This window comes from Emydura macquarii, unplaced genomic scaffold (assembly GCF_026122565.2).
Source record: "Emydura macquarii macquarii isolate MOO-44397 ecotype Brisbane River unplaced genomic scaffold, CSIRO-AGI_Emac_v2 contig_2207, whole genome shotgun sequence".
NCBI classification, from domain to species: Eukaryota; Metazoa; Chordata; order Testudines; family Chelidae; genus Emydura; species Emydura macquarii.
The window spans coordinates 2952641-2964336 of NW_027132344.1; the positions used below are offsets into that span (position 1 = coordinate 2952641).

The following is an 11696-nucleotide window of genomic DNA, read 5'->3' on the forward strand; positions in this document are numbered from 1 at the left end:
ACTTCGGTCATATCATTTTGTTACACTGATATTTTTTAAATAGGGGAAAGTTATTGCTCTGTTGAACCACAAGTCAGTCACACTTACATTATATGCTCTGCCGTCTTGTGCTCTGAAGTATTGAGGAAACAGACCGACTGCATACCGAGAAGCCACAAATTTCCCCAAGGTGGACACATAATCTACATTCAAAATTATAAATGGTCAAATTGCCAGTTATAGGGATTATTTTCATTATGAACTGTTTTTCTAAATCATATGCAACAGGAAAGGATAAATAGCACTGTCATTAAATTCTTTTCTTTTGGTAAGCCAAATCACATTTTTACAGCAATCTACAAACCAAATTCAGTAACACCTCTGTAGAGGGGACAGTAAGGTTCTTTGACTAAAATGGGGAGTTTTTCACTAAGTAATACACATTGCAGGACAGATCCTAAAAAAAAATTACTATCCGAATTTAGGCTCATGCAGCTGGGAGGGAGCTTTTGTACTATGCATGTGATGCTAGTGAGCTTTAAAAAGGTTCTATTTATGTTGAGTTGTACAAGTTATTCTCATCTTCTACAGCCACGTCTAGTTATAGCTAATGGGGAATGAAAAAAAAAAGTATCATCTTGCTTACTGGTAACAAGTCACTTGAGACTTCAGCATGCTTTAGATTTATGCAATCCAACTTTGGTATTTTCCATTTACCTCTTAAAAGTGCAATTATTTGTCAGTCAAAAGAAAAAAAAATCAGGGGTGGATGATGTCCTCCCATTACATACACGGAAAGGAGCAAAAGTGGATGCAGCTGATGGCATTTCTATACTGCAACTGAAGATAAACAATTTGCAGCTCAGGTAAGTTAACTGCAGCACTAGCTTTAGTCTAGCTAACACACTAAAAATAACAGTGAAGACACAACAGCAGGAACTTTAGCATGTGCTAGCAATAGAAGTATGCAAAGTCCCCAGAGGGACTTGTACAGTCTGTGTTGAAGCCGGTGCCACTGCAGCTACATTGCTATTTTTAGCATGCTAGCTAGATTAAAGTTAGTAGATATGCCTACCTGACCTGCAAATCATATCTTCAGGTGCAGCATAGACATACCCTGAGGGGAAAAAAAGCATATTCTTTGCTCCCTTGGCAACAACAAAAGTTTCTCAGCAGTAGTTCTGCATGCTGGGACTCGACTGACAGGAAAACACAGAGTGTGGGAATATTTATGAGCCAGGCAGCAGCAATTCTCCGCAGCAAGTTTCTCTGCTAGCCCAGTGGCTTTTTGCTGGTAAAACCATGCTATAAAAAGTATTAACATCTCTCAGCCTCTTCTACCTCCTTAATCCAGAGAAGGGTGATTATGCAACCTCTAGCCATTCTAGTAATGAAAGCAAGGCACTTGGCAGGGAAGAATATAGTATTGCAGGATGTGCAGTGCTAACCTCTGATTTTCCCTGGGTCCAAGCCATCTAAGTTCTTAAATTAAAACAATTATGTTAATTACTTTAATTACTGCAAACATAAAACAATTCTTAATACATTATAACTACTGCTTCTTAGGACTATAAATTCTTCATGACAGGGAATGCCTTACTGTGCTCTGTAAAGCATTACTATGTAAATGATTAATAATTATTATTTCTCACACTCTCTCTCCTCCAGCTGCTACACAACTGCAAATTATTGTTTTTCTTTGATATTGCAGAGCTTGCTTTGAAAGAAAAAGAGCCTGAGTTTAAATCTGATATTGAATTATCTGCCTAAAAATGACCAAGCTGTTCAACTGGAAGCACAATAATTTATGGATGGAGCTCAGGAAGATGTTTGTGTTTTCATGTCCATGAAGGACGGGGTTCTTATGGCAGTTACATTTTCAGGTTCCAGGAAAAAGATTTTGCATGTACTGATTCTGCAACATTCGGTATCTAAAATTATTTCACAAGTGTGGCTAGACTGGGTAAAGATTAGAGTGAGACATGATGGTGCAGATTAAAGAGAACCACCTCTCTCTCTGCTCAAGAGGTGAGAAGCCACATGTGATATGTTCCCAAGACGAATTGGTAAATGAAGAAGTAGAATGTGGCTTCCCTTTCTCTTTTTTAAGATAGCACCAAAAACGAAAACAATTTCAAAGGCTCCACAACATATACCATGCTCCTAAAAATGGAGCTCTGGACTGTTCCAAGTCAACTTTTAGCTTTTACCATTGGCTTATCTCATACCTTCCCTGTGCTGAAATCCAATTTGGGATAAAATCTGAGAGAGGGACAGTTTGTTTCTTTTGAGTCCATGAAGTTGAAGCCATTTAGAGGATGAGATGAGAGGCTGTACATCCAAGTCCCACATGGTGCTTTTTAGTCTCCTTTCCTTTTCTTTTGACTTCCCCTTGTGGACAATGTCAGAATCAGATTTTTCTTTCTCTCTTTTGTGTTTCAAATCAAAGGTAACCTCTATAAAGGGAAGAGAGAAAAAAAATTAGTGTTTACATTTACCAAAAAAAATTGTTTATCCCCTCTCCCTCCATCTCTTGTCTCACCATTCTGCTTCCAAGGCATTTTTTATACTTACCTCTCTCCCTTTTTCTCATTCTACTGATGTGTACTTAAATCTAGAAAGTCACCATTAATTCCATACATTTACCAGCTATCATGTCCTTCTCCCTCCTCCAAGCACATTCACCTCAGTATATTGGATTTATCTCCCCCGCCCCAATTGCTCTTTGTTTTAAAATCCAAGTGTTGGGAAGGCTACATCCAATCTGCCAGAAAGCAACCCTTCCAGCCCTTAAGAGACTTCACTCTAAACAGTGGGACAGTGCACTAATAACATGCACATCAGAATCTTTGTACTGTAAATAATCCAAGAACACATGCAAAATACATCTACTTCTTAAGATACTCACTATCATTCCAGGCAAGTCTTTTATACAAATTGCCGCTCATTCTGGACTTCTTGATTTGGCGTCCCTTTTTTTTCCTCTTAAAAAGCTGAAGAATTAAAACCAAACACTATTCAATACAGTACCACTCAGAGAGCTGATCATGACTGAGACCCTATTATTCTAGGCAATTACAAGTATAAAATAAAAACAGGTTTATACCACAAAGAATTTACAATCTAGAAGTCCAGTCTTATAAACACATGCATAATTTTAATCATGCAGATAGACCCATTAGATAACATTATGCATATGTGTGTCTGCACTATGAGGGCCTAAATGTGGAAAAGCAACAACAGGTGCGTGTAGAACAAAAAGGTAGGGGATGACAAGTGAAAGTAACAGGACCACAGGGTTGCATATACTGGCCGAATGTGCAGTTTTGAGGCTTCAAGATTTTTAAGTTTAATTTGACTTTTTTAAAATAAATAAAATGAGTTGAACAAGAGCTATTTCACTAATAGGCCACCTGCCTAGATACTGTCATCAGGGAGTTTACCCTGGGCATTACTGCAGAGGCATATAAATTACAGGAGAACTAATCTGTAACAAAAGAATGGTTATTCCTCCCTCTTTCCTCTTTGCAGAATTAACAGTGTTATTTTCATCTCATATAATAAATTTATCAACTTTTATAATCTAGGAAGACACTAACAATACTAAAGACAAATACAACTTTAGTTCTTAGAGGCCCTGGTAAGAAAAAAAGCAACGAGATCTCTTTGCAAACTGATAATATATGTTATGTATATAACGTATATACTACATGTACAGAATCATTTTATTTTATCTTAATAAAATTACTCATTAGCAACATTTAACTGTCAGTAGAACGTCCAAAGAAAATGCCTTTTATTGGGCAACCAAAAGAGATGTGTCTACAGGGAGCAGCTAAATGTGTGATTTCTAACAAGAAACAGACAAACTAAAAGATTTGTTATCATAACAGTTTCATGTTAACAAATAAACTGAGCAGCATTTTGAACAGTCCTCTTCATTTGAGTTGTGGATCCCAGAAGCCATCTCATTTTTTGCAGCTGCCCAGAGCCTTCATTTTATAATATAAATACCACTCCTGCACATCCCAGCTGAACAGCATCTGTATGTGAAATGCATTTTAGGGGGGAAAAGTTTCCTACACAAAGAAACCTTGACAAGAATATGTAATAGCTTCAACAGAAATATCAAATTAACCTCAAATCTAGGGAAAGGCAACCATAGTAATCCTTGAGCACAAATTCTGAACCAAAACAGATTATTTTTATAAATTCAATAGAAGTTCACCTTTATCCTTTCACTTTGCCTAGTACAAACAGGTCTCCTGCACCTTCATTTATTGTGCATCTTGTGTTTTTAATCTATGCTGGGAAAACTCGACTATTTTGTAAATACAAGGACACTTTGAGAAATCCTGGGGGATTTCAAGATTGGAGTTCCAGACTGGTGATGAGAGCCCAGCAAAGTGTGAAACCTTGGCATGGAATATGTGTTCAGAGGGGGGGGAGGCTCTTTCATGTGGACATGGGGAGTTGGGTGGGAGAATGAGACCTGGAGGACGCACAGGCTGGATCAGGAGGCAAGGGAGAACACAGAAAGGATTGTCAAAGATCTGACACCTAGCCATGTCTTGCTTGGGGAGTTATCCACAACAACTTATCTAGGATATTTTCAGAAGTTAGGTGCCACGCAGACGTGTCAATCAAACCCACAAAACTGGATGCATCATGAAATACAGCCAATGATAATGCACGAGAGAAAGAAAACACATGCCTCGGGGGCGGGCAATTCATGGCTCCCTACCTGGATTTCCTGACCACCCACTGAACACTAGACATGAGTGCTGGCAACTCGAGAACGGACCGCAGGGGCTGCACGATCCTCGCCTACCTCTCTCCTTGCACAGAACCCTCAGGCGTGGAGGGCTCCAGCAGCTGCAGAGGGAGGAAGGAGATGTGGGTTTAACCCCTCCGGACTCGCCGGCGCAGCAGCTCCGCGAGTCAATCCGTGGAAACAACACTACGTTCCATCTCGGACACAGCGGCGCCCCCTGCCGGCCCCCCGCGGGCTCGGCTCCTGCAGACTCCCCCTCACCTGGCCGGTGCCACACCGCCACCGCTTCCATCCCATTGTGACGGGCGCGGCGGGTTCTGAGGCGCGGCACCTCCATTGTTGACGCTGGAGACAGCTGGGTTGCTAAGGCGGGGCCCAGGGCCGCCTGGGCGCGGGGCGGGGGTGCTGATTGCAAGCGCAGGCCCCGGGCTAGCGCCACGCCCCCAACACGGACCCGCCCCCCTGCCCGGCTCGTGGTCTTCGGCTGCTCCCCCACAGCAGTAAACTGGGTGTGTGTGTAACCCCCAGTCCTGTGATGGGAGCGGGTGTAATCCCGGGGGCGTGTTTACATGGCCAGTTGTGCGCATCCATGTATTTTGCTAGCTCAAACTGACTTTTAACAAACTCTGGTAATTTACAGGGCCTGCCTAGTTTTATCCATTTCTTTGCTCCTGTATCACTGGCACCACGAATGGTTCTTGTGTTTTAGATGTTTTGAAAAGCACTTGGGAATTTAACACCAGCACTGGGAAGAACTTTCTTTTATTTGGGTTCAGAACATAAGAATGGCCATATGCGGGGGTCAGACCAACAGTTCATCTAATCCAGTATCCTGTCTTCTGCCAGTAGCCAGTGCCAGGTGCTTCAGAGGGAAAGAACAGAACAGGTAATCATCAAGTGAGCCATTCTATCCGCCATTCCCAGCCTCTGGCAAACAGTAATCCCTGCCTATCCTGGCTAATAGCCATTGATTGACCTAGCTTCCCTGAATTTATCTAGTTTTTTTTTTTTTTAAACCCTGATATAGTCTTGGCCTTCACAACATCCTCTGGCAAGGAGTTCCACAGGTTGACTGTGTTGTGTGAAGAAATACTTCCTTTTGTACGTTTTAAAACTGCTGCCTATTAATTTCATTTGGTGACCCCAGTTTTTGTGTTATCAGAGAGAGTAAATAACACTTCCTTATTTACTTTCTCCACACCAGTCATGATTTTATAGAGCTCTATCATATCCCCCTTTAGTCATCTCTTTTCCAAGCTGAAAAGGCCCAGTCTTATTAATCTCTCTTCATATGGAAGCTTTTCCATACCCCCTTAATCATTTTAGTTGCCCTTTTCTGTACCTTTTCCAATTTCAATGTATCTTTTTTGAGATGGGGCAACCAGATCTGCACACAGTATTCAAAAGCTGGGTGTACTATGGATTTATAAAGAGGCAATATGATATTTTCAGTCTTATTATCTATCCCTTTCCTAATGATGCTCAACATTCTGTTAGCTTTTTTGTTTGCCGTTGCACATTGAGTAGATGTTTTCAGAGAAATATCCACAATGACTCCAAAATCTCTTTCTTCAGTGGTAACAGCTAATTTAAACCCCATCAATTTATATGTATAGTTGGGATTATTTTTTCCAATGTGCATTACTTTGCATTTATCAATACTGAATTTCATCTGCCATTTTGTTGTCCAGTCACCCAGTTTTGTGAGATCCCTTAGTAACTCTTTCACAGTCTGATTTGGACTTAACTATCTTGAGTAGCTTTGTATCATCTGCAAATTTTGCCACTTCACTGTTTACCCTTTCCCAGATCATTTATGAATATGTTGAACAATACTGGTCCCAATACAGACCCCTAGGTGAGGCCATTGTTTACCTCTCTCCATTCTAAAAACTGACCATTTATTCCTACCCTTCGTTTCCTGTCTTTTAACCAGTTACTGATCGTGGAGAGGACCTTCCCTCTTATCTCATGACCACTTACTTTGCTTAAGAGCCTTTGGTGAGGGACCTTGTCAAAGCTTTCTGAAAATCTAAGTACGCTATATCCACTGGATCTCACTTGTCCACGTGCTTGTTGACCCCCTCAAAGAATTCTAGTAAATTGGTGAGACATGATTTTCCTTTACAAAAGCCATGTTGACTCTTCCCCAACAAATCATATTCATTTGTGTGTCTTATAATTCTGTTCTTGACTATCGTTTCATCCAATTTGCCTGGTACTGAAGTTAGGCCTGTAATTGCCAGGATTGCCTCTGGAGCCTTTTTTAAAAATTGGCATCACATTAGCTATCTTCCAGTCATCTGGTACAGAAGCTGATTTAAATGATAGGTTACATATCACAGTTAAACAGCAAGAGTTCTGTGGCACCTTAAAGACTAACAAATTTATTTGGGCATAAACTTTTGTGGGCAGAAACCCACTTTGTCAGATGCAAGCAGACTAACTCGGCTACCCCTCTGGAACTCATACCACAGTTAGTAGTTCTGCAATTTCACATTTGAGTTCCTTCAAAACTCTTGGGTGGATACCATCTGCTCCTATTATTACTGTTTAATTAATCAATTTGTTACAAAACCTCCTCTAATGACACCTCAGTCTGAGACAGTTCCTCAGATTTGTCACCTAAAAAGAATGGCTCCGGTTTGGGAATCTCCCTCATATCTTCAGCTGTGAAGGCCTATCCAAAGAATTCATTTAGTTTCTCTACATTAGCCTTATCTTCCTTAAATGCTCATTTAGCATCTCAGTTGTCCAGTGGCCCCACTGTTTTTTAGCTGGTTTCCTGCTTCTGATGTACTTAAAAAAAACGTGTTGTTACTTTTTGAGTCTTTGGCTAGCTGTTCTTCAAATTATTTTTTGGCCTTCCTAATTATATTTTTACACTTCTCTTGCCAGAATTTGTGTTCCTTTCTATTTTCCTCAAGGATTTAACTTCCACTTTTTAAAGGATGCCTTTTTGCCTCTAGCTGCTTCTTTTACTTTGTTGTTTAGCCATGGTGGCACTTTTTTTAGTCTGCTTACTATGGTTTTTAATTTGGGGTATACCTTTAAATTGAGCCTCTATTATGGTGTCTTTAAAAAGTTTCCATGCAGCTTGCAGCAATTTCATTTTTGGCACTTTATCTTTTAATTTCTGTTTAACTAACTTCCTCATTTTTGTGTAGTTCCCCTTTTTGAAATTAAATGCTACCATGGTGGGCTGCTTTGGTGTCCTCCCACCCCACATGGATACTAAATTTTATTATGTTATGGTCACTATTACCAAGTGGTTCAGCTATATTCACCTCTTGGACCAGATCCTGTGTTCCACTAAGGACTAAATCAAGAATTGCCTCTTCTCTTGTGGGTTCCAGGACTCAAAAAAGCAGTCATTTAAGATGTCAGTAAACTTTATCTCCACATTCTGTCCTGAGGTGACATATAGCCAGTCAATATGGAGATAATTGAAATCCCCCATTATTATGAGTTTTTTATTTTTATAGCCTCTCTAATCTCCCTGAGCATTTCACAGTCACTATCACCATCCTGCTCAGGTAGTCAGTAGTATATCCCTACTGCTCTATTTTTATTATTCAAGCATGGAATTACTATCCATAGAGTTTTGGTGGCACAGTTTGGTTTATTTAAGGTTTTTATTTCTTTTGACTTCTATGCTTTCTTTCACATATAGTGCCACTCCCCACACCAAAATGACCTATTCTGTCCTTCCGATATATTTTGTACCCGGATATTACTACGTCCCATTGATTATCCTCATTCCACCAAGTTTCTGGGATGCCCACTGTGTCAATATCTTCATTTAATACAAGGCATTCAAGTTCACCTATCTTAGTATTTAGACTTCTAACATGTATATAAGCTCTTAAAAATTGTCACTTTTTAACTGTCTTCCATTATGTCATGTAATTGAAAGGGACTCTTTTTCATTTGACTGTTTCTCATCAGATCCTACAGATATTTTATCCTCTTCCATCCTCTCCTCCTTACTAGGATATAGAGAATCTCCATTAATAGATCCTCCCTAAGGGATGTCTCTGTCTGAACCATGTGCTTCTTTGCACCTGTCAGCTTTTAGCCAGCCCTTAGTTTAAAAACTGCTCTACAACCTTTTTAATTTTACATTCCAGCAATCTGGTTCCATTTAGGTTTAGATAGAGCCCATCCTTCCTGTATAGGCTCCCCCTTTCTCAAAAAGTTCCCCAGTTCCTAATAAATCTAAACCCCTCCTCCCTACACCATCATCTCATACACGCATTGAGACTCTGTGGTTCTGCCTGTCTAACGGGCTCTGCGTGTGGAACTGGAAACATTTCAGAGAATGCCACCATGGAGATCCTGGACTTCAATCTCTTACCTAGCAGCCTAAATTTGGCCTCCAGGACCTCTCCTGTCTTTTCCTATGTCATTGTTTCCTACATATATCATGACCAGCTCCTCCCCAGCAATACCCATAAGTCTGTCTAGATGTCTCAAGAAATCCGCAACCTTCACACCCAGCAGGCAAGTCACCAGACAGTTCTTCTGGTCATCACAAACCCAGCTATCTATGTTTCTAATGATCAAGTCCTCCATTACTATTACCTGTCTTTTCCTAATACCTGGAATTCCCTTCGCTTGAGAGGTATCCTAATGCAAGAAGATACCATGACATCATCTGGAAGGAGGGTCCCAACTATGGGCTCATTTCCCTTCGGTCCAGTTTGATGTTCTCCTTTCCTGAGACTTTCATCCTCCTCAACAGTACAGAGACAGTCTTACTGGGGTGGGACCATTCTACTACGTCCCAGAAAGTCTCTCTGTCTCCCTTAGCTCCACCAGTTCAGCCACACTGGTCTCCAAAGCCCGTATGTGGTCTCTGAGGGCCAGGAACTCCTTGCATCGAAATCACACATACGCCGGCCACTCATAGGGCAGGTAATCATTGATGTTGCATTCAGTGTAATAAACTGGATAGCCCCCACTCTGTTGCTGGACTTTTGACTGCATTCTCTTTTTACTCCTGCAGCTCTTTCCTTTATTGTTGTTTGTTTTTTATCGGGGTGGGGAGGGCTATTGTCTTTAGTTTACAGAACACTAATGAAGTGTATCCCCCACCCTTCCACTCCTCCTCTAAAATCCCTCACAAAACTACCCTATTAGCTGCCCCTGTTCACTCCAGGTTCCAAGTTAAACTGAATATGCTTCCGACCTTCCTTCCACGCCCAGAGATACTGCAACAGCTTTCATAGTGGGGGTGCTGAGAGTCATTGAACCAAACTGTAAGCCCTGCACCCCTAGTTCCAGCACCCATTTCCACACTCCTGTGACAAGTAATCACCACTAATTTATTAGTATTAGTAAGTGTAGTTGTAGCCATATCAGTCTCAGGATATTAGAAAGACACATTGGGTGAGGTAATATCTTTTATTGGACCAGCTTCCGTTGGTAAGAGAGACAAGCCACACAGGAGAAGAAGGCTTCTGTGTGGTTCAAAAGCTTGTATCTTTCTCACCAACAGAAGTTGGTCCACTACAAGATCTTATCTCACCCATCTTGTTTCTGTAGTATTAATAGCTCATTTATTTATTTATTTAGTAACACATCAAAAGGTTGTAAGAGCTGCTGATATACTACACAGTCCAGGAACAAAAGGGCCACAAGCACATACACTGTAGTATGTATAAATGTGAAATCCAACAAAGTCACAGCAGCTTTTGTTACCCCAGCCCATGGTTGCTTAGTAAATAGATAGAAAAGAGAAGTTCCTTAGCAATTTTCCATACTTGTAGTCTGCCAAAACCTCTAATTTTGGACATGGCTACACTAAACAAAAAAGAAAATATTTCTTAGAATGCTTTGAGCTTAAATAGCTCTTCATCATCCCTAGTATTTACCTTGCAATGAACTTCTAGAGAGCAATCAATCTCCCCTCTCAGCCCCTTTTAGTGAGACTAAAATGCCAAGCTCTTTCGGACTCCTCTTGAGGAAAGGGTTCCCCAGATACTGCTTAGTGAATGAAACAAAGGTCAAAATGGTAGGCAGGGAATAAAACAGGGGTTCACTCATTGAACAGTGAGGATAAAAATAAATACTGAACAACTGACTCATCCAACCTGTGCACCAAACAAGGCAGGAGTCCTGTAGAGAGTGAATAATATCAATGGCAAAATCATTTATCATATAACTCAAAAATATATTATAACACATTATAAGTGGCATAGCTGAAGTTGCACTAGCAACCATAACTTTAGTTTGTCCTGATTTTTTTAATGTTTTACTTTGCAACTCAAATTTTTAGCATATTTTTATATAGCTAACACTTGGTATTGACTGCTTTTTTCCTGTAGCTGTCTGCTTTTTTTCTTTTTTAGGCAAGAATATTTTTCAACCACAATCAAAAAATACTCCACTTTCTTCTCCCTCCCAGAATGTCAAAAGTTTCTTGTTTTTTTCTTTAGCAATGTCTCATGTCTCTGCCATTATTTCAAGTAAAGCAATCAGGACTTAGCATTATTCTGTAGTACTTTATGTATGCCAAGCATGGCACATGGCACAAATATCAGGTAATTATTAATCAAAGAGACAGATTCTTATATAATAAAACTTCAGACACTGTTTACTAATTACTATCCTATAAAGAAATGAGCTTCAGCAGGAAGTTTAATGTCGACACAGCCTGCAGGGCACTGTGCAGTGTCACACTTCCTGTTGACTCAGACACAGACCCTCAGAAGAACAGGTTGCATAGAGTAAGGCTGAGAAAGAAGCTTGGCTATATTACAGCAGCATCCGTTCTGTGTTTGTAAGTTTTTTCTAGTGATAATTTCAAAATATTATCCTAAAGCCTGACTTAGCACTGAAATAATACATTGCTCAGTATGTGACCATAAAGAGAGAGCCAAGATAATACAATATTCAGGCTTTATTACTTCCTCACATAGACAATCCTCTCTCACCAAGC

At 40.3% G+C, this 11696-nt stretch overlaps 1 protein-coding gene across 1 annotated transcript in view; it reads right to left on the reverse strand.

The window, feature by feature from the left end:
• Positions 1–5072, reverse strand: part of VWA3B (von Willebrand factor A domain containing 3B) — a 105813-nt gene extending 100741 nt beyond the window's left edge. The window contains exons 1-4 of the mRNA XM_067559936.1: positions 5015–5072; positions 2888–2972; positions 2208–2435; positions 88–182 (exon numbers count right to left, since the gene is read on the reverse strand). Of these exons, the coding sequence (XP_067416037.1) occupies positions 88–182; positions 2208–2435; positions 2888–2972; positions 5015–5050 (444 nt within the window). The 5' untranslated portion in view covers positions 5051–5072. The remainder of the gene's footprint in view (positions 1–87; positions 183–2207; positions 2436–2887; positions 2973–5014) is intronic.
• Between the last annotated feature and the right edge of the window lie 6624 nt (positions 5073–11696).